Consider the following 24,991-nt stretch of genomic DNA (forward strand, 5'->3'; position numbering starts at 1 on the left):
AAATATAGGAGAATAGGTTTTAATTTATTCTTTAAGAAAATAAATAGAAAAAATGGCGTCAACGAACTTGTTTTCTAGCTACAATTAAAAAATGAAAATTTCACTATCATTCCAGTATAAAACTTTTACTATAAGAGTTATCTTCCCTTTCATCGTAAAGTTGAAAAATTGATTATCAAAACATAAATATTTGGTATTTGTTTAAACATTTCGGCGAATGCAATAAAACAATTATATTACTTTATACAAATAAACAGTCTTACACATAAATTGCAAATCTGTCTCAAAATTTACAGATTTAGTCAATGAACTAAACCGATTATGTTCTGCTATTGTACAATTAATTTTGAGCACCTTATGGTTTGAAATAAATCAGGTAAGGGCATATGTTGTTACTGTGTCGGTAATGACGTTGCTTACGCAAAGAAGTTTTTTTCATGACTTCACACTGAGACATATTGGGTAAAGATGCATTTTTCGAGAGATTTTAATCAATAGCTTGAAAACAAGTACATGGGCTTTTTTTCAAAATTATATTTGACTTGATATTGTATCGAGATTATTTATTAGATAAATATGCTGCAAATTTTTTTTCTTCTAAAATCTTGAAAATTTTATAAAAAAAAATTGTTTCCTAAATCTTGAAAATTTATTAAAAAATATTTTTTTTCCAGAAAAATGTTTTACAAATTAAGAACATACTTTTGTAAAGAAGATATTCCAAATCGTTTTACAAATATCTGCATGTGTATATCTTTTGAAACAAAAAAGTTCAGTTTGTTCAAAATTTCGACCCCATTTATCTCTAAATTTAGCACATGAAGGTATATTTTTTATAACATATTTGAATTGACCAGGTGAAAAATAGCTTGTATGCACATTTTCGTGAAAAAATCACCGTGGGATCGAAACTGTATCGTACGTCTCTTTAGGTTTTTTTTTTATTGCGATTTACATAATAAATGTCTTCTACAAATCAATCAGGATGATTGAACGTTTTTTTTAATGAATTGATTCTAGATTCTAATATGACGACCTATAAATCGTCAACCAGTATAATCACAGTATATCCACTTTGAGCGCAAGCACATAAATACACAAAACTGGCTGTTCCGCGGTATGCCCAACTTATTTATTTACCAGATATTCTCAATTTGTGATATCAAAACCCACAGTTTATGGAGGTCTACATTCAGATACAATAAAGTTATCTCTATTCTAAAGCTAAATAAACAAATCAGTCCATTTCAATTGATCTTTTGGTGTAAAATTTCTTAAAACAAAAAATTCCGGGATATGATCACTACAAACCAATAAAAGTCTGAAATGGCCTATATCTGTACTCGACTGTACTGATTTTTACTCGACCAGTCTGAATTGGTCTGAAATTTACTTGATAATACTCGACTGTAGTCTGACCCATACTTAACAGTTTAAATTTGTACTTGACCAGTAGTTAACCATTTTATACGAGTCTGAACTATACTCGACCTTGTCTGAACCGTACTCGACCTAGTCTGAACCGTACTCGACCTAGTCTGAACCATACTCGACCAAGTCTGAACCATACTCGACCAAGTCTTAACCAACCTAGACCTATTCTTTGTATCTATCAACTGAATGTTATCAATTTAGGAAATAATTTTAATAAGAATGAAATTAAAAATGTATTCAATATAGTATTAAAATTTCACAATAATCAATCATAATATAACACAATATTAATCAACACTTACATAATAATATATATCAACTTTAAAATATAAATAAAACAAGCTGATCAAATAATCTAAAAAATGAATTGTGACTAATATTTTCAGTATTATTAAAAATTTTATGAATATTTCGGAAGTATTTTATGGTAACTAGACTATTTTCACCATTAACTTAAGCCTAGTATAGATTTATGGTGTCAGTTGAGTTGAGTTAATAATGCAGTGAATGTTTTTTTTTTAATTAATATATATATATATATATATAATAGTATATGAAACAATTAAATAGATTTAAAAAAAATGAGACCTTAATTGTTTTGTTTTATTAAACCAAGAATTTAATATAATCATGATAATAGAATTTCCATAGCAATCCTTGATAACCTTTTCAAAAAGGAAATATGTTCTAAAGAAACAGTAAAAAATTTAATTTAGTTTAAGTTACTTTTGTCAAATTAAAGACATGGCATACACAAAGCACTTTTATATGGTTTCATTACCTCAGTACATGTGTGTTTTACAGGTAAAAAGAAAGACCTATGTTCTTAAATTCGCGTATTACTTATCTAGTATATTCGAAAGGCCTTGATATTTAAGTTAAACAGGATGTTGCAATTTTGAATAAATGTTATTTAGAATTTAATACCTCTGACCAGGTATGATCTTATTTATGAGTTTGCCCAAAGCAGAAGTAATACTTATATTTCACTACTAATCAATTTTATTTATTTATTTAATTTTATCCCTTTTTGACATAAATTGTATATAATGTATTTTTTATCCTAAATATAATAATAGATTTTTGGTCTAGTATGGTTCAGACTGGTCGAGTATTGTTCAGACCTTTGGTTAAGTATGGTTTAGACTGCAAAAATAGGTCGAGGACAGGTCGAGAATGGGTTATAGACTGTTTCAGACTGGTCAAGTAATAGTTCAGACAATTTTCAACGGCAAAGATAAGGGTCAAGTACGATTCAGTACGGTCGAGTATGGTTCAGACTGGGGTCGAGTAATATTAAGTAAAAGTCAGACCAATTCAGACTGGTCGAGTAAAAATCAGTACAGTCGAGTACATATATAGGCCATTTCAGACTTTAAAGGTTTGTAGTGGATGTTATCGTCTTCGGAAACTAAACAACGTGACATCATATGTATGCCTCCGGCATCAAATGTTAACACCGAGCGTTTTAAGCTTCTTGTACGCCTCAAAATGCATTAAATTACATTAAAAGAACATTTTAAGGTGAACATGTGAGGTTTTTTTTAAATTTATTATTGAATAATAAAATATTACTAATATTATCATACGGAGGTAACACGGAAAAGCCAAAACAGTATCGTGTGTATTGTGCTTTTCAACATTACAGATTTTTTTCTATTAGATTCGAAATGATTCATGGCAGCTGTATATTTTTTTTATTTAACCATGGGTTGGCCATTTATATTCGTATTCAACTCCTCGCTAACGCTCGGAATAAAATAATCGACGCTTTGGATAAAATAATCGAATATAAATGCCCAACCCATGTTTAAATGGAAACAAATATACGGCTGCCTTGAATTATTTCTTAATTTGACACAAACATATTTCCTTAACATTTATTTAATCAAAACATTCTAATAACCTATTAAATAGATTTTTCTCAACATTGGACGATTTCGAACGAAAATTAGTTTTTGTAAAGGAATGCGTATATGTATACAGAATTACTTAAAAAAATCCATCTTTCTCTTTCATCTACTGGTATGTACAAATGAAAGTATATAATACGAACCCTCTTCCTCAGGAACTAGAACTGCGTGTACAGCTTTCTTTCCAAGGAACTGCTGTCCGTTACCTGTTTTGGCAACAGTGTCAAACAATTTTGTGAAAACTTGCTCTACTCTCTCGCCCGATAAAAAAGTACTGTTCTTTATGTCAGCATGTAGTACTATATTGTCATCATTACCAAATAAGCTTGGACCTCCTTTTTCATTTTCCTCCAATTGATCATGGTCACATTCTTCTATCAGTTTAAAATTCACATTAACAATATATAAACAGCGCAAGGAAACACAGATACAGAATATTTCAAATCATATCGATTCACACAATAAATATCATTTATTCCAATGATATACAATCGAAAATAAACTCATCATAGATATCAGGATTACATTTTGTATTTACGCCAGACGCGCCTCTACAAAAGACTCACCAGTGACGCTCCAACTCAAAAAAGTTCAAAAGGCCGAATAAAGTACGGAGTTGAAAAGCATTGAGGACCAAAATTCCTAAAAGTTTTGCTAAATACAGTTAAGGTAATCTATTCCCGAGGTAGAAAAGCCTTAGTAATTCAAAAATTGAAATTATCATTTAAAAAAAATATTAAACAGAATAATATTATTCATAATGTTGACTGCTGTACCCAATTTTGACGTTTTTTGGAATTTTGGATCCTCAATGCTCTCCAACTTTGTACTTGTTTGGCTTTATAAATATTTTGATTTGAGCGTCACTGATAAGTCTTATGTAGACGAAACGCGCGTTTGGCGTACATAATTATAATCCTGGTACCTTTGATAACTATGTTATCTATTATGTCTGTTTGTTTTGCTCGCAAACTGTTGTAAATATAATGGAATTCTATATGACTGTTATACAAGTGAGAGGTTTAGCTAGCTATAAATCCACATTTTTCTACATCAGGAAATGTCTGTACCTTGTCAGGAATATAACAGTTGTTTTCCATTCGTACGCTGTGTTTGAGCCTTTGATTTTGCCATTTGAAACAGGACTTTTCGTTTGGAATTTTCCTTGGAGTTCCTTATTTTTGTTATTTTACTTTCTATAGAAATGGGCAAAACAATGATTTTATCTCACCTTTTCTTTGAATCAGTTTCCTTTTTTTTTAAATGAATAAAGATAGTAATATAAATTGACAACGCTACATATCGGTCGAACTTTTTTTGCAGAACCCACATATTGTATTAAATGTAAGTTTGTCTAGTATGTTCATACTATGTTGCCACTTCACGATTAGCAAGCACAGTCATTCATATAAAGAAAGGTTTCTAAGAAAATCTAGGTGAATGCGGCAAAAGATACTAAAGGTACATTCAAATTCACAGGTCGAACGCCATGGAAAACCGAAAAGGACCAAAAGACAAATAAAAATATATAAAACAGAACATTGAGATTAATATAAGTTGCAAAACTTGTTTCCCATAATAAATATGTTTAAATTAAATGAATGAGCAACACCATTCCAACCAAATCCACCGTGTTGCTCACGTAAGTACAAACCCCGTGAAAAGTGTAATTGCTTGGTCAAATTCGGGGAGAAGAGGAACGGGATTGTGGTTACGAGTATTGAAACATACCCATCGTCATCTATGAAACAGTTATTGCATAACGGTCAACTAACTCGTGATTGCGTTCCTAAAATTTTCGACGAAATGATTTCAACTCCCCCACATTGAACTCTTGATTTAACAGCTTCCTTGTTTAGCAACAATCCTCTATCAAGGAAATCATGATAAGAAACGCCAGCCAAATAATATCGTATCGACAAAGAGATATACCCAAAATGCAAGCGCACTTCTGGGATTTTGCTAAATAGAAAAGGAAAGTTCACAATTGAGAAGCTGAAATCATCTCTTTTGTCGTAAAGTTTTGTTTTCCGCTGACCCTACTTGTCAATGTCTAGATGCAAGTCAATATTTGAATGATATGATAGATTTTATTCTGTTGCGGAATGAAGCTCGACAACACTTACGACTTAATGTATTAAAAAAAAGAAATCTTAATTTTCTGAATGTTAATTCATAATCATGTCATTCAGTTTTCCTTCCAGTCAGAGTGACATATTTATATTTTAGCATAATGTAAGCAATTTTGTTTCATTTACACTTTTGTTATAGTTTTGAGTTGGTTTTTTTTTTTAAATTGATTGGCTTTAAATTTTACTAACATAAATTGCTGACCTTATCAAGTGTGTTAATGCTGCTCTATCGAAATTAAAAATCTTGTGATACAAGAGAGTGACGTTCAGTTTGAAAATGCCTGTACCAAGTCAGGAATATGACAGTTGTTATCCATTCATTTGATGTGTTTGGACTTTTGATTTTGCCTTTTGATTTTTGATTTTCCTTTTTGAATTTTCCTCGGAGTTCAGTATTTTTGTGTTTTTACTTTTTTAGACATGGTCTTAAAAGAATTGAGGTTTATCGTTACTTATAAACTCTGTCTCAAGTCAGTTATCACTGGCCTTTGTTAGTCTTGTATGTTTTTTTTTAAATTTTTCTTCAATGATATGTTTCGGAGTTAAGTGTGAATGAAGCCCACCTCTGTGTGCGGTATTTTCTCACTGTGTTGAATACCCTTTGGTGACCTTGTGCTTTTTTCTTCTCTTTGATCGGGTTGTTTTCTCTTTGATACATTCCCTGTTTTCATTCTTAATTGTATCGGCCATTCTAGTTCTGATGCACTTAAGAATAGATATCCACATGAGATAGTTTAATAAAACCAATAGTTCATACCTTTGTCGGAAATTACGACGGCATATGTTAATTCATCACCTTTGCAGGTTAATTTGCACACACAAAATACTTTTCTTATTAGACAGTTTACTTCCTTCACAAACAACAAATCATCTTGAAGCGCCTTATTCCTTATGTCAGCAAAAAGTATGATGCAGCTTTTCTCTGCCCGTTTGAATGTGATATTGTCACTTGAAAGTTCGTTCTTGAAGGAATTGATCACGTCGACGTTGTTGTCACTGCAGTCTATACCGTGTATGATAATTTTGATCGGTGACACGCTTGCACCTAAAATATATCACTATATATATGAAATTGGAACGAATACTATGTACTTATTTTGACACAACATGAATACGAGAACGAATACCCTATTTAAGCAATTATCTGCCCTAAAAAGGCATGTAACATATATTGATTATAAATAGAAATCATTTAAGAAACAATTACGATTATGAAAATAAGAGTTCAAATAAATCAGTTGTTTTACATTTATTGTAAGATAAATCCACAAAAAAGATATGTGTTGCATATTTCCTCATGTTCATATGAAGAAAGCCAAATAAGTTTGTTGACTGTATCTAAAGTTTTGAAATTAATACATTTTTTTTAATGTAGAATCTAACATAACATAGCAGTTGTTGCTAGAATGCTGGAAATTCCATATAAAACAAATATGATCTTCAATTGAATAGTAATTACAAATACTTTAACTTTTGTCAATCTTTTTACGACGATCGATCCTGCTCAATCACTTATTTATAAGCACAAATTCTCATTTGTGTGATGCGCCTGTCATGTTTCAAATTATCCACAACATTTAAACAAGTCTCCCCTTTGAAAATATTTTCAAATAAATTCGTAATTTACTTTTTCATTCTGAAAAACATTATCTTTCAAACATTTAATATACCTTTTCAATTCTTCAAAAAAAAAATATTATCAGATAATATCAATATACAGTGGTGTACGTGCACTGCAAAATTAAAAGATTCGTATATACTTATAACATTTCATGCATATATTTTCACGAGGAAATTTACTGCAATTTGGCCACCAATTATTATATTTTGATTTAAAATATCATGTATACTTTTTTTAAGAACTATATAATAAAACTGGCTTCATTTTCATAGGCACTTGGGGAAAGGACAATTTTTTTAAGACTCCCCTTTTTTCGTAAATCCATTATTTTTTTGTTTTCAATTAATTTTGGTCGATGCCACTGCTGGTGGAGATATATTTTCCCGAGGGTATCACCAGCCCAGTTGTCAGCACTTCTGTGTTGACTTGAGTTATCAATGATATGTTCATAATTATAAATTAACTGTTAACAAAACTTTGATTTTTTTTAAAACTAAGGCTTTTCTACCTCAGGAATAGATTTCCTTAGCTGTATTTGGAAAAACTTTTAGGAATGTTTGGTCCTCAATGCTCTTTAACTTTGCACTCTATTTGGCCTTTAAAACATTTTTGATTCGAGCGTCACTGATGAGTCTTATTAAGACGAAACGCGCGTCTGGCGTAAATATTAAATTTTGATCCTGGTATCTATGATGAGTTTATTTCCGGGTTTTTCTGTATTATATGAATATAAATATATTACAAATAAATTGTACATGCTAATTGCTACCAATTCCAAGTTTACTATCCACAGGGGCTACTGATATATTATATAGAGAGAATGTATCTCACTTCGTACCTAATCAACTAATTTCCCACGTGAATTTTAGGAGGAATCCAAATCACAATTCAAGGACTTATCTGCCCCTGTCATGGCGGCACCCACGAAATTTACTAGCTAAAGAAAAAAGTAATATGTCCACTAGAAAAAAAGTAATTTGTCGGGAAAAAACAATGTAAACAGTTGACAACTTAAAAATTACGTCTGCTTTAATTCAGAATAATGTGTAAATATCTTTAATTATATGATTATATGATTACATAATCAACGTCAGATGTGAGAACATTGATTGTTTACATCGGGACTTGCCAGGTCTACTACACGATAATATGACAACTTTAGAAGCTATGGTCTGTTGTCATGGGTATTGATTCAAAGGTAACACTCTTTACATCAAGGCTAGATTCTGTCGAACAAAACTTAACACATCTAATTACTGAGGTCAACTCAGATGTGGTGCAAGTAAGGTCAGATCTTAGCACTACACAAACTGAGGTGGAAAAGCTTAGAACAGATCATAACGAGCTAGAGAGAGGTATAGGGCACATAGAGTCACAACTCAATACTCTAGAAATGGAAAAAATGGAATGTCTGAAAAAAAACCTTGACGACAAACTTTTCGCATTGAAAGAAAATCAACTTTTTCTTGAGAAACATGAGCGTAAATACAATATTCTCATTTACGGTATAAAACAAAAACAAGATGAAAACATATGGCAAGTTGTAGACAATTTCTTTGTGAAAGATTTGGGAATAGAAAAGTTCAAAGCAGAGAGTTCCTCCCTTGCAAATGCCCACAGGATCCCATCAAGAGCCCCAGTTGTTGGCCAAAAAAGACCAGATGCTATTATTGTGAGATTTATGCAAACAAGTGATAATGCAAAATGCATACAAAGTTGCAAATAAAAAAATCAGAATAGTTGATGATTTACCTGTCATAATGAAAGAGGCACGAAATGATCTCGCAAAAGCTGCATTTAAAATAAGAAATGACGAGAAATTACAAACCAGAATAAAAGTAAGAGGCATAGTCCTGGTCCTAGAAACACGACTCAACTCAAAGGATGTGTGGAACACGCGCAAAACAATTAATTGTGTGAGATGATACGAGTACATGTATGACTGTGACTAGTTATAGAAACTGTAAATACAGGCTACACGATAGTATATTGTGCTTTTCTTTGTTGTTTCTATGACTGAAATACTTATCATACAACTTATACATATTAAATGTGTTCAATCTTTTGTAGGACTTGCTTGTCAGTAAGTATATTGCTGCTTTGAATTTGTTTTTGCTTGTGCATCTTTTTTTTTTGCTTGTGTGCTTTATTTTCATTTATGCTTTTGTTTGAAGTTGCAATCATAAAGTACAATGTATATATACATAGACTGCATGTTAGTTAATAGTCTTATTATTTAAGCTTAATTTTTTCTCTTCTTTAGTTTAAACCATAAATACATGTGTTACTTATCATCTTTCTTTGGTACATACAGGAGGACCAGAATACTGAAAAAATGCCCTATGAGTCCATTATAAAAACAGATGTTCTAAAAAAGGAAAAAGGAAAAAAAATGATGTAAAAATTATCCATAGATGAGTAAAGAAATAAACTTAGATCAATATTTTAGCACTCTAATATTTAGTGCTTTCATAATGGCCAATCCTGTGAGATTTGAACTACAGGGACAACAACCCAACAACACGCCTTAAATCAAACAAACACAAAGTGTTAAATCTGTAGTGTTTTGGAATTTGAAAGGGATATATTCTTTGGACTAAATTGTTGATACTTCAAACTTTAAATTTTCTTTACCTTGTATGTTTTACATCAGCATTTGCACCCTTTTATCAAAATTAAGACTACATAGTACTGTATGTACCAACCATGCTCCTCCTTGATACATGTATGTACAAATGTACTAAAATATACTGTTAGAATTATGAGTTTTAACAGGATTTTTGAAATTCTATTCATTGCTCTAACATAATTTAATGCTTCCTTATGCTGTATTTTTAGCTTTCACTTTAACTATTTAGTGCTATTTTGCTGTACTTAGGTTTAACATGTGCATTTGACAAGAGCCACTACTTTGCAAGTCTCCTGACTACATATATACATGCACTATTTATAGTCTGATCAAAATCAAACTATATATTGTTTTAAGATAAGAAATATTAAGTACCGGGATAACAAACTATGAACCTGAATGCATAAAGTACCAGCTTTCTTTCTCTCTAAAACATATACAGCTGGGCAAAAGAGTGAAATCTCTGTACACACAAACCATACATAGATGGCTGATTTTTGATATAAAAAAGAAATAAACTGTTTTTCTTCATTATCTTTAACTTTTTGAACAAACCTTACTACAATGTATTTGGATATATATTTGGATAATTTAATATAAGAAATATATACATATATATATATTTAAATGACTGAGTTAACTATCATATCAATCAATGACTCTCACAGATCATTATATTGATTTATGATGTAAGGGAGATAATCATCTCTAGCTAGTTTAAATGGTAAGGATATTACACATAGAGAACACCATTTCTGTTATTTAAAAGAAAATAGAACAAAAGTGGATATATTACTTTTTGAACAACATAATTTGTTTTTAACCATTTGATTTTCTTGCTTTGTCTCTTTTTGATTATATATGATCTCATTTTTTTCTTCTTTCTATTTTTACATTTTACAAATTGTATGTCTTTTTTCTCTATTTTATGTTATTGGCACAGTAATCATGGTAATGTATAATATATTATGCAGCATTGTTGGTGTATTCTGGTTACAATTTGAATTCTTCTCAGACATGGCAGGTGAGATCAGACATCTCAAAGATATTTTCACATTCACACACTTTAAGTACACAGCTGTATGGGTTTTTTCTTGGTTTTCTTTTATGCATTTAACAAAATACATATTTTTTGTTTTTTAAAATAGAAATAACATTTGAAAATGAGTAATAATAGTATAAAATTTCTCTCATACAACTGTCAAGGTCTTAATTCAATAGAGAAGCGAAGATATGTTTTTGATTATCTTAAATCAAAAAACTGTAATATATATATTGCTTACAAGATACACATTTTTCAGAAAATGATGAAATATCAATAAAAAATCTATGGGGAGGAGAGTGCATATTTAATTCATTTGCTACAAATCAAAGAGGGGTAGCAATTTTATTGACAACAAACTTTGAGTATAAAATACATAAAGTAAAAAAAGACGATCAAGGAAATTTGTTAGGAATTGATATGGAAATCGAAGGAAAGAGAATGACCCTAATAACCTTATATGGTCCAAACAAAGATACACCAGATTTTTATATAAAACTGAGTGGAATGATAGAAACTTTAAACAATCCATCAGTTGTTATAACTGGAGACTATAATTTAGTACAAAACCAAAGTCTTGATACATATAATTATCAAAATATTAATAACCCAAAAGCTAAGGAGAAAGTTCTAGACTTAAAAGATCTTTATAATTTAACAGACCCCTTTAGGGAAATTAATCCAGATTTAAAACAGTTCACATGGAGAAAAGCTAATCCCATAAAACAAGCAAGATTAGACTTCTTTTTAATATCCCAAGACCTTAATCAAAATGTAGTTGATGTACAAAATCACAACAGCTATAGATCAGATCACTCCCCAATAATATTAAATCTGAAGATGAATGATTTCATACTTGGAAAAGGATTATGGAAATTTAACAACTCACTTTTACATGATATTGAATACTCCAAAACTATAAAAGACACTATACTTAAAGTAAAAGACCAATATGCATCATTAGTATATAATAGAGAAACGTTAGAAGAAATTAATGATTTAGACATCCACTTTACAATAAATGACCAACTTTTTTTAGAAATATTACTTACAGAAATCAGAGGAAAAACTATTTCCTATGCATCTTATAAAAAGAAGGAAAGAGATAAAGAGGAAAAAATATTATCAGAAAAAATTCAGAAATTAGAGAAAAGCATCTTAACAGAGGAAATATTAAATGAAATTGAACACCATAAGTCGGATCTTAGAATAATAAGGAAAGAAAAAATGAGGGGATACTATATCAGGTCAAAAATGCAATGGATTGAAGAAGGGGAAAAGCCATCTAGTTTTTTTTTGAATATGGAAACTAAACATTTTATAAATAAAACCATCCCCAAACTAATTAATGAAAAAGGGGAGACAATTTTCAAACAAGATAAAATATTAGAAGAGGCCAAAAATTACTATAAAAAACTGTATACTAAAACAGAAAGCTTGAGTGAAGTAAATCTTAATAGTGAAATACCTGATTCTGATATTAAAAAATTAAATGATACTTTAAAAGAATCTTTAGAGGGGGAGATAACTTTTAATGAATTGACAACAGCTATGCGTAGAATGAAAAATGAGAAAAGTCCAGGGTCAGATGGCTTTACAAATGAGTTCTTTAAATTCTTTTGGACAAATGTAGGAAAATTTGTTTTCAGATCTATAATTTATGGTTACAAAAGGGGGGAATTATCAATAACTCAAAAACAGGGTATTATTACTTGTTTACCAAAAGGTGATAAACCTAGATAGTTTATGAAAAATTGGCGACCAATAAGTCTTTTGAATACAACATATAAACTAGCATCAAGTTGTATAGCAGAGCGTATCAAATCTGTTCTACCCATTATTATTAGCAATGATCAGACAGGTTTTATTCCTGGAAGATATATTGGAGAAAACACTCGTCTCATATATGATATTTTATTCTATACAGAGGTAAATGATTTGCCAGGTCTTCTCCTTCTCATAGATTTTGAAAAAGCTTTTGATTCGGTATCATGGAAATTCATAAGTGAAGTATTAGACTTTTTCAATTTTGGACCCTCTATAAAACTTTGGATAAAGACTTTTTACACAAATATAAGCTCATCAGTATCCCAAAACTGTTTTTTTATCAGATTTTTTTCAGATTCAAAGAGGCTGTAGACAAGGGGATCCTTTATCACCTTATATTTTTCTTTTATGTGCTGAAATTCCAGGAATTTTAATCAGAAAGAACAAAGAAATTAAAGGAATTAAAATTGATGACACAGAATATCTTATCTCCCAATGTGCAGATGACACATCAATAATACTTGACGGTACACCTGAATCTCTAGATGCATCTCTTCGCTTACTCCAAAAATATGCCGAAATGTCTGGTCTCCATATGAACTTGGACAAAACAAAGGTGCTGTGGATAGGCAAAAAAAAAATATAGTCAAGACACAATGTGTGTAAAATGGGGATTGGAATGGGGTTCCAGTAGGTTTACATTACTAGGAATAAACTTTTCTGTCAATTTGCATGAAATGGAAATGTTGAATTATGGTCCAAGAATTAAAGAAATTGAAAATATAATAAAAATTTGGTCTAAACAAACATTGACACCAGTTGGAAAAATAACTATCATTAAGACACTAAGTATTTCAAAATTGAACCATCTGTTTTTAACGTTACAAGCACCATGCAAAAATACTTTAAAACAACTAACTGACAAAATTTATTCATTTATTTGGGAAAACAAACCTGACAAGATAAAAAGAGAAATATTATGTTCTGAACACAAATTAGCGGGGCTGAAAATGATAGATATTGACAAATATATAAAAGGATTGAAACTAACTTGGATAAGACGGTTGTTGAAAAACAACCCAAAACTAAATAAGCTATTAGAAAGTACTGAAAAAATTAGTATTGAAAACCTAGTTTATTTAGGCCCAACAAAAAGATGTAAAAACCCTTTTTGGGAAGAAGTTTTTAAAGCTTGGACAGATTTACAAAATAAATTCATACCAAAAAATGAAGAGGAGTTTTTATCAGATTCTCTCTGGAATAATGAAAACATAAAAATAGGAACAACATCCATTTTCTATAAAGACTGGATAGATAAAGGGATCTTTTTGATAAATGATTTATTAAATGATGAGGGAAAACTAATGACTTTTCAACAATTCCAAAACATTTATAAAATTAAGTCAAACTTTATTACTTATAATGGGGTCATTTCATCAATAAAATCATATAAAAAGGCTTTAAAAAACTATATATCCACAAACAATTGTTATAAAACACTAGGACCAATTATGCCAAATAATATAAGAATATTTTTTTTATCAAGAAAATGCTCGAAAGATATGTATAATGTTTTATTTGAAAAAAGCAGTACTAAACTTAGATGTGAAGAAAAATGGTCCTTAACACTCAACAAAAATTTTGATTGGAAAACTGTACATAATATGTCTTTTTACTCCACAAAAAGCTCAAAACTCCACTGGTTCCAATATAGAATAATACACAGAATATTGGGCACAAATAAATTTTTATTTAAGATAAAAATAAAACAAAGCGATAAATGTACTTTCTGCAGTGAAGTTACTGAAGATATTGAACACATATTTTGGACATGCCATAAAATAGCAGATCTGTGGATAAGACTCATGGACTGGATTTATAACCAAACACAAATAATTATTCCATTTAACATGGATATTATTTTATTCGGAAATTTAGGAAAAACAAAAAATAATAAAATAAAAAACTTAATAATACTTTTATCAAAATTCTTTATCTATAGAACAAAACTGTGTGAAAATCAAGTAAATTTTGCAGGGCTGAAAAACTATCTAAAAGAAAATCTAATACTAGAAAAGAATATATTTTTTAAAACAAAGCCTCTTCACATTGCCAACCTCTACTGGGACCCCTGGCTTCCATTATTAGAATAATTTACACTTAAGCAACTTAATTAGCATTACCCTATGTAATGTTATTGTGCATTATATTTTAGCCTTCTCACACCAACATATATGTTTTTATATAATATACTGTTATATGTTGTTTATTGTTTATTGTCTTTTGTTCTTGTTTTGTGCCTAAAATGCATATACATTCTCTAATATCTGTTTTGTGTTTGTATGAATTATTTACAATGGAAAACCAACTTTGCCAAGTCTTAAGAAAAAAATACTGCTGCCAAATTCCACATTTCAAGGACTTTCTATTTTTTATTTTTATTTTTTTTCTCTAGTATTTATTTTTTTGTTTTTTTTGTTTTGCATTTGTGTTTTAATTATTTATTATTTTCTCTTCTCTTCTCACATTCTCTCTTAAATAAAATTCCCACTTTATTGATCAATATTGAAATAATTGATACACAATAATATACTGTATATATATTTTATAATTTTGAGTACTAACAATTACTAACAATTTTTCTAAATATACAATCTAATGTTTAACGAGGCCGGGATAAGGTACCGGTACTTTCTGTATCAAACTAACAAATGTGAAAGTTTTCAACAAAAAAAACAAAAAAAACAAAAAACAAAAAAACAAAACAAATCACAATTCATAACATATTTACTATATTTGGGTTAGTGGACATGACTCGTTTCCGCTATTACTCCTCTTTGTAGACAGCTGGCACTTTAAATTAAATTCGACGTCTGTTGACAGAATGGACCAATTTTGCCCGTCGTGTCGTCTTATTTTGATTTTTAAATGACGGAAGTATTGTATTGGCGATAACTGTAATTCCCCGCCAAATCCTACTCCCCTAAGCAAATGCTCCGAATGGTATTGTACAGCACGATAAGGTACGAGAGTTCATGGCAACAGTATAAAGTATAAATAAACTGCTGAACGTATTACCGGGTCACTCGAGACCCAGTCTAATTAGGCATACGCTTCATGCCACAATGGGGTAAATCTGTTAATGGATTCTCATTGGTAAATATTCTTAAAATATAGCTTGTCTCATATAAATGAAAGACTTTCTTAACGTCTGATTGGGTAATATTTAGGGGCATCTATTATATGCGAGCGTATCCGTAAGTGAGGCCGGAAAGAAATCATGAAAGTAGGTTATGAAATGACAGTGTAGTGTTCATTTAAGTTGAAAGTGAAGTGATGAATCGCTATTTCAATGCCACAATGTCAAACACAAAAGTGATTCAAATTTATGAAATTTTGTTCTGTTGTTATCATTCAATTGTGTTTTCATCAGATATATATATTATTTTAACTTTCTAATTCATTATTACCTTGTTGACCTGTATTAGTTATCATTCATGCGTATCGTTATACAGGATAATAATTTTACACGCTTATCTATAAATAGCCGAAGAATAAGTGATTTTGCTATGTATTAAATGCACACGTGGTGATTTAACTAAGTTATGCTATATCTAGAATCAGACTGTCGTGATTGTGCAGATCCATGGACAAATGTTCATACATACATATATAAGAAGAATCGTGTATGCTTCTGTTTTTAGCTAACAAAAATTTAAGATGAGTATATATTAATTAATATAATTTTGTATAAAAAAACGTGAAAACAGGTACATTTGTATCTTCAAATTGTTTATCAAGTTTTGATGAATTTTAATGTTCATTTATACAAGCTCTGTCTGAGAGGTAGGTTGATGTAAACAAATGTCGAATTCCTTATCGACGCCCATCACAACACAGTGTAGTCCGAATAATAGATAGGTTTTTTTGCGCTGGAAGGCACAGACAAAAATAGCTTTTCAAGACGTTCAATTCATTCAACTAGGTACAGTGAAGTTCTGATGACAAAACGGTCTACTTCTGAGTTCAACTTCCATAGGGGAAATACTAACACGTGTGATACAGGTATTATTTTTCGGTGAGCAGTATTTTAAACATAAGTGTCGGTAAAAGTCCGTTTTAAAAGCAATAAAATTAAAAATGGAAATGGAGAATGTGTCAAAGAGACAACAACCCGACCATATAACAGACAACAACAGAAGGTCTCCGATGCAGCAAGAAATTTTCGCACCCGGAGGCGTCATTCACCTGGCCCCTAAATAAAGATATATACTAGTTCAGTGATAATGAACGCCATACTAAACTCCAAATTATACACAAGAAACTAAAGTTAAAATTAATAAAAGACTAACAAAGGCAAGAGGCTCCTGACTTGGGACAGGCTCATGTATGTAAAAATATCTAAAGCGTTGCAAGATATATCTGTGTAAATAAGAGGATACGTCATTTATGTAAATAAGAGGATACGTAGGTATCATAAATAACACAGCAACCAAATTAACAACAAATCTAAATGAGGTCAACACTCGTGTGTCTTCAATGGATTTCCTTTAAAACCATATTTTAAGCAATAAATTTCAAAAAATGATTGTGAATAAATTTTTAAAAGACTCAAAAATATGCAATAAACACAAAATCCATTAAATCGCAAAATTAGATACACAAATTTAGGAGAACTTAAGGCAATGAACAGGAACGAACTCTGAACATCGAAGAAACAATAATTACAGTTTGATGTATATGTTTGTATTATGATGTTTTGACAACAAATGGTATATAGTTGAACATGAATAACCATGTTTGCGGATGCCCAACCCATCCCTAACCTAGTGCAGTGGTGTTAAAGCGCAACAAACATCGTTAAGCGCTGTTCCTGTAGGTTTTGTATTTTAGCTGTGATTTAGTTGTGCGTGTAGTTTTTGAACCGATTTTGTGTCCTAAATGGATACCAAATATACTTTCTTTTTTTAATATATAAAACTTTAAAAACAAGTTGATAAAGGGTTGACTCAACGAATTGATTCAAATCCAAGAAAACGATTACCAAGAAGACCAATATACTCCTCCCTTGTAAGATCTACCCTAGAATATGCTGCTCCAGCATGGAACAGACACCACATAACTATCACACGAGATATTGAGCAAGTACAGGGACGAGCTTTGTCTAAAACTGATATCAGGACAACTCTCCAGGATGTGTAACAAAATTACTGGACCAACTTCCGTCCTATGAATATAAGACAACCTTGCAATATTTTGCTTTACAAATACAAAGTGTGACCTAGCTCATTTAAAAAAAAACCTAAAAAAACACTACGCTAAAAAAGGAATTAGATTGATTCATTGCTGTTTTTCTTTAAGTCCAGTATCAAACAATTCATGCATGTTAAAGACAAAAATAAACTAATAATAAATACAATATTCTGAATGGATGAAATCACACAGCAAAACATAAAAAAACACTTGTCAACATAACAAGCTAAAAACCGGTAAGTTTTTTGGAAAAGCTATTACTTGTTTATACTTTATAAAGTTACCTCAAAATCTCGTATCGTATCGTAGTGTACAATTAAACCGGCCACCCGCTGATTATTATTTCGCAAGATAAGAGCGAATCGACAGCGGGGGTCCAGTTTACTGTACAATGACATTCAGAACATTTGTTTTAGGGAACCGGATTTGGCGCGGAACTACAGTTGACGCCTAAAACATACTTCCGTCATTTAAGAATCAAAATACGACGACACGACGAGCAAAATTGATCCGTTCTGCCGAAAGACGTTGAATTTCATTAAAAGTGTCAACTGCCTAAAAGGAGGAATGTTAGCGGAAACTAGTCATGCCCAAAAACCCGAAGGAAATTAAATATGTTATGAATTGGGATTTGGATAAAGAACGGATTTAAAAAAATATTGTTGAAGCAAAAGGAGGCTTCTTCTTAGTGCATTGGTTTATTTAAGGAATGACATCCTTTTTATCAGTATCGTGTAGTCCTTTCTGATAGAAATAGTTCTCCATAATTCCAAATTTGACGAAGTTTGAGGATGCAATAACTGTTACTTTTTAAAACAAATTAATCGATATGTAGCTTTATTCACAAAATTCTACGTCATTGTAAAAAAGAAAGACTACCTGCAATGGACTTAACGCTTTCCAAAACCTCGTTCATTGATTTTCCTGTCATGATATGCACCTCTTTCTGTTGGGATTGAAGGTCACATATGCAGATTGCTGAAATTATACGAATGAATATGTACTACTTTGTCATAACAAAAATCATGAATTAATGTAGAAAGTTATATTGATATTTGTTGTGGTACCTCATTTGAAATACAAATTTTAATAATATGAATGATGAAAACCAATTCATCTGTTTACTGATGAATGAGGATAGGTATGTCATTGAGATCCTTCAACAGCTGCTTTCAGAACTATTTAAAACAAAACAAGAACTGATTAATAATATTCAATAATACAATAATAATAACAATGACATTCACAACGCATGAATTCATGACTAATTTGGTTGAGATTGCAGTGTGTTACTTAAAAAAACAACATTTTTTGACAATTTTGTCATTACATTATTATATTTTACTACATTCAGTTTTTATAACACCTTATTTTATCAAACCAATTATTTTGTTATTTTATTTAGTTCAAATATTATGTTGCATTGTATACTTAAAATACACCTTGTCAATAAGGTACTTAAGTATAAATAAATATCATTTAAAGGGGCACTAGCTATGAAACAAATTAGAATACAATTGTGTTTGGTTCAATCATTAGTAAGGGTGTAATAATAAATTATTAATTCGTTTTAAGCAGCCAATTTGGTTTAATTTTGTCAAAAAAAATAAAGAAATGTCGCTAATGAATTATTAACTTGCAATTCGACCTCATTAAATCCGTATTCATTTGACCTTCATTTGAACCCATTAGCTAGAGATTGCAGTTGGTTACGCATGCATAAGTCGTGTTCAGCCTTTCAAAGGAAAAGAATGTCAACATTGAAAGTGAAACAAAGGTGAACCATTTCGTTGACTGATTCGATCTACAAAAAACCATTATATACAGGTTAAAACTTTAATTCACTTAATTCACTTAATTTGTTAACCTATAACATGAAATCAAACAGACCTATAAAGATCAAATTGCACGAGGTCGCAGTCTATCTATATTTATGTATATGTTTATACAAGGTTATGTGACCCACGGCAGTATTCGACGGCCATCTCGATAGTTCTTTAGATGGAATCTAGACTAAAATACACACAAAATTTTGATATATATTATCAAGTACCATGCTTTGTTAACTGTTTATTTCAGACTTATTGTAATTTGGATATACGTCTTATTATGTTATAAATCAAATATGAGAATTTGATTCAAATCGGTGAACATGAATTTGATAGCTAGTGCCCCTTTAAGGTATTTAAACTCAATAATGTAGTTAGGAAAGTGTAAGTATATCCTAAATATGGTATATGTAGTGAATGGATTGAGGAGATAAGTATCAGGGCCCGTATGCATAAAGCTACTTAAGTTAAGATTTTCCTTAGTAAACACTTAAGTTAAGGAAACTCCGCCCTTTTTATCTAAGTGGTATGCATAAAAAATCTTAAACTAAGTATTTCCTAAGTAAAATCTTAGTTGTTTTAAGTCACGCCCACAAAACTTAAGTGGTATGCATAAAACTCCTTATACTAAGGAAACGCCTAAGATAACACTTAAGTCTAAGGTACCTATAGAGCTACCTTAAATTTTCAAAAATAGTTAAAAATTAGTCGAAAGTTTGCGTTTTTGGTAGAACATTATTATGTTACCTACAATTTGATTGATTAATATTTATATCAGTAATAAACTAATTATTCGTTTATTTATTGCTAAATAATTATAAGTAAATATTAAAGATCATCGTTATTTTCTTCGAATCACGTATAATCAACAAATCAAGAGATAACAGTGGGTAGTTATATATACTATTTCCTAATCTCGATGTTATGTATACCGAAAAGTACTGAGTGTTACACACATGTAATTCATGGTACTTTTTTTCTTTTGTTTACTTTGTACGTGCACGTTTTTTTCCTTAATTATTAAAATACACCGCGCGGTATCAATTTTAACCGTTAGTTTAAAACCGAATCAAGGAATGAAGAAAGCATGAAAAACCACACTTTATATATGTGTGGGGGTGGTTTCTGTTTTGCCGGGTGGATGGGGTTGGGTGGGGGGTGGTGCGTCATTTGAACTTTCAATTCAGTTTTATTCTAAAGATGTAGGGCATACCCTAATTTTTTGTTCACTTACCGGGACAAAATCGAAAAGTTTTAAGACTTACCCAGAGGTGGATTTCTTTCATATAAAAGGGGGGAGGGGGGGTGTATGAAACAATTAGATTGATTGTTTGGAATCACTGTTACGGCAGTCAGAAGTCCCCATGGAATTCGTCGGTTATATAAGGTATTTGTGATACCTTACTCGTTTTAAATTATTTTTTCATATTACCTTATATATTCAGAGAGATATATTACGGTTCAAAAATATTCGTTCGTTAAGATGTGGAAAATATACTTACTGTAATAATTTGTTTTAGTAAAGATTGTAGGACTTTTGAAATATACACTAGTTTGTATATGGATTTCTGGAAAACAATCTACCCTCCCCCTTTTTTGTTGTAAAAGGGAAGTGATAAAAATGTTAATTTCACATCAAAATAGATTTTTTTTAAACTATAAGCAAATGTAGGCAAGGGTTCTGAACAGGGAGATGGCAGCGCATAATAAGCTCAACGATAAGTGAACATTTTATTAAAAAAAAGTGTTTTGTAAAATTATTTGTTAGCACATGCATGCTTACAATGGTGTACTCAGTCTTGTGCTATGCCACTGATTTAACCTTGATCATGTTTTGTTAGAGTTTAAAACATATTGTTGTCTCCACAAAATATTACACCCATGAAAGGTAATTAAAGATTAAGTAGAGGAAAGTTTTGGATTAACAATGCTCATCCGTCAAAGCATCAACAATAAAAAGCGTTGTCTTATATGCGCCAATTGTTCATCATTAAACTATGTTACGTTCTATTGAATTGTTTTACATGCAATTGATCAATAAATTAAAATAATCATAACAAACTTTTACACGGATGAGTACATGTGATGAACTAATATTTATCATACGGTAACTTCAGAAAGGTTCCGATTTAAGTATTCCTTAGTTAAGTGTATACTTAAGTAAGTTTATGCATACCATTTAAGAATTTGACTTAACTAAGGAAATTCGTAGTGAAATCTAAGTTTAAGGAATACTTAAGTTAAGATGTTTTATGCATACGGCCCTTGATTTCTAACTAACATAACTAATTGTTTGATTAACCCATTCGTTTAAGATATTTTCAATTGATATTTAAACACAAAAATTGAGTACCATACATTGCCTGTATTTCTTCCAATAAATATTGATTTTTCTGGGTCGGTTTTGATAATACTCATATGCTGTAAAGCTTAGCGAAAGTTATTGCGACGTAATCAGTCAACCAAACTTTATTAGATTAACTCTTTAAGGAACGATCGTTTTCATTGGTCAATTCAAACCTTCGACCTCACACCTGCGAAAATAGAACACACGTACTATAACGTTGAATGGACTGATCAATATTCACGTAGCTGGTCAAGGTCGTTTAAAGCTTCCATCGTCGTATTCTAGCTCTTATAAATATGCATATGAAATTCATTGGTTTTATAATTTTCTGCAATTGATAGTAAAATTTTAAACTTTAAAATCTTAACAGTTTTCACATCGAAATATTTAATTCAAATTTGTCCTCTGGATCAAGGGACGACATCAAAAGTTCAATGAAAAACTAAAAAAAACTCAATCCACATATTTTTTTCATTGACGTTTACTTGAGAAAAAAAATTCCGAAATCATAAGTAAATTCATAATATGTAACCAACCATGCTTTGTTAAAAAAAAAACGCAGATGGCAAACCATGGCACAGGGGAATAAATGTAGTTTATAAACTCCAATGATATACTTCATGAGGTTTTGCTATTCTCGGTTGAAAAACGAACGTAAATTATATATAATAATTATAAATATGTACATGTAAATAGAAACAATCAGTTTTTTAAAAAAAGTTTTTATTCATAAAATGTTTTGATAAAAAGGTGAGTTTCTTCTTGTACATGCGTTTAGTCATCTTAATTTCTTGATATTTTGTTTATCAGTTTATCATACATGTTTCGTTTTGTATTTCATTTTAAATACGAATACATACTACATGTACTTTAGCGAATAGTTCAACAATTTTATGCAGCTCTATTCTTACAGTATAAAATAAAAAAATAAATGTTCATTCATTTAAAATCGAAAACAGTACATTTATATTTAAAAAGGAAGATGTGGTATGATTGCCCTTCTGACCCCTTCTGTCCGGTGGGCGTCCGTTTTTTACAGATGTGTTCTTAAAAAGTGGACAAATTTTAACTGCGGGTTAATACCTTGTATACTATAAATACATATATAAAAGAAGATGTGGTATGATTGCCAATGAGACAACTCTCCACAAGAGAACAAAATAACACATAAATTAACAACTATAATAGATCACCGTACGGCTTTCAATAATGAGCAAAGCCCATACCGCAAAGTCAGCCATAAAAGGCCCCGAAATGACAATGTAAAATAATTCAAACGAGAATTGTTCCTTGTAAACTACGACATTTCTCACAAGTATTAATTTATTATTTTTTTCAACACATGCAAAAGAACTGATTAATCTTCGCCGATGTAACTTTTCAATTTATTACAACAACATGCCTTTACTGAATTCATTCAGGTGCACAAATGATACGATTAAAGTTATTTTGTTTCTATTTTGGGGGACAATTTCCTCAGTTTATGGTACGCTTAGCTACTGTGTGTATGTTTTATAGCATGAAAATAATAAAAGAGGAATATCAGTGCAACCCATCATTAATTATTGTAATGGATCAGTATTATGAGATACTTATTATAAGTGACTACGACATTGTTAGGATTATAACCTATCGTCAGTATGAAAGAAATTAAAAGTGGTTCATGTATTCATTTGTATAAAAGCGGCACATGCATTTTATTTTATCCGTATATTTCTCATTATGCGGTACACGATAATTGAGTTGCTGCATGCATAAAGAACTTAAAATATTACTGAATACAAAATATCAGTATAATATTTCGACCCCACTATTGGAAGTTAACAAAAGATTTATTTAATTCTTGTGACCAAAGGTTTGTAAATTAAACAAAATCCTTGGTTTTACGTTCGTAGTAACATAGTACATTCCTTTGTCGGTCACCTGTGTTAATTCACGTGCACATTGACTATATTGTTTTTGTATCTGAATCTTTCGGCCAATGAAATGAGACGTTACAAGTTGTTTGTTTATGATATGCCAGAATGTTATCAATGAACTATCAAATGCTTAACTTCACTGCATTTCACTGTAATTGTGTGTGTGTTTTTTTGTTGTTGAGGGAATTGGATATTTGATACGTACTTTTCAAACTTTCTTCTTTTCGTCTCTCTTCTAGTAATTTTTCTATGGCTGTTTTGTCAAGTAAACATGATTTGTATCGTCGAATTCTTTCCTCGTAACTGGAACCCTCTGGCTTTCTTAAGTATTTGTCAAACCTTTTACTAACAGTTATACTGTTTTCAAAGAACTCAGTAAACGATTTCTCAGATACGTTTGCATCATATTTGTGAACTAAATAGTTTCTTGCCTTTTTTATCCTCTCTATGTCATCTCCAAGTTCGGTTTCATTTGGTAATGGATTAGATCCCCAATTTCTAGTTGGAGGGCTTATCAGGTTAAAAAACTTAATGATTTTATACATAACACTGATATCTAGTTTCGTAAATCCATCTATAGTCATTGTTTGTACAGTTGTTCTTTCATATTTTTTTAGATTTATTCTAGGATTGTTCTTGATCATGCGGTATAGTACTGACGGTGGTAGATCTGTTGCTGCTAATAAATCTTGTATCATTTCTGGAAAAATGTGTAGTACAACAAATGTACACTGTGCACATCTTATGTTATCATCTGATGCCATTGCCATTATGTTGAGTTGTCTTGTACGGATTGAAACCTACATGTAGGAAATGATATTATACATATATACCAAATAACAAACATACTATATTTTAATGCTTTAATTTGATACTCATTCGGTAAATAGTTGGAACTTTTAGCAGCCGGTTCTCTATTCATTATTCTGTATTCAATATCCAACCGGCTGCCAATGATCGGTTCGATATTCATATTTTCTATATATATGTTAAAAGAAATCAATGTTCTAATATTCAATAGAATAAAACATTATCGCCATAGTAAACAAAAGTACATATTTGTAATAGATCTTTTCAACAATTGTCTACACCTACAGTTGAGTAC

The 24,991-nt window shown here is 30.6% G+C and overlaps 1 protein-coding gene across 1 annotated transcript in view; it reads right to left on the minus strand.

Moving 5' to 3' along the window:
* The window catches only part of LOC139494430 (putative autophagy-related protein 11), a 66,132-nt gene extending 41,448 nt beyond the window's left edge, over positions 1-24,684 (minus strand). Inside the window, exons 1-4 of the mRNA XM_071282592.1 lie at positions 24,092-24,684; positions 18,671-18,769; positions 6,237-6,524; positions 3,491-3,721 (exon numbers count right to left, since the gene is read on the minus strand). Of these exons, the coding sequence (XP_071138693.1) occupies positions 3,491-3,721; positions 6,237-6,524; positions 18,671-18,769; positions 24,092-24,656 (1,183 nt within the window). The 5' untranslated portion in view covers positions 24,657-24,684. The remainder of the gene's footprint in view (positions 1-3,490; positions 3,722-6,236; positions 6,525-18,670; positions 18,770-24,091) is intronic.
* Between the last annotated feature and the right edge of the window lie 307 nt (positions 24,685-24,991).

This window comes from Mytilus edulis, chromosome 11 (genome assembly GCF_963676685.1).
Source record: "Mytilus edulis chromosome 11, xbMytEdul2.2, whole genome shotgun sequence".
NCBI lineage: Eukaryota > Metazoa > Mollusca > Bivalvia > Mytilida > Mytilidae > Mytilus > Mytilus edulis.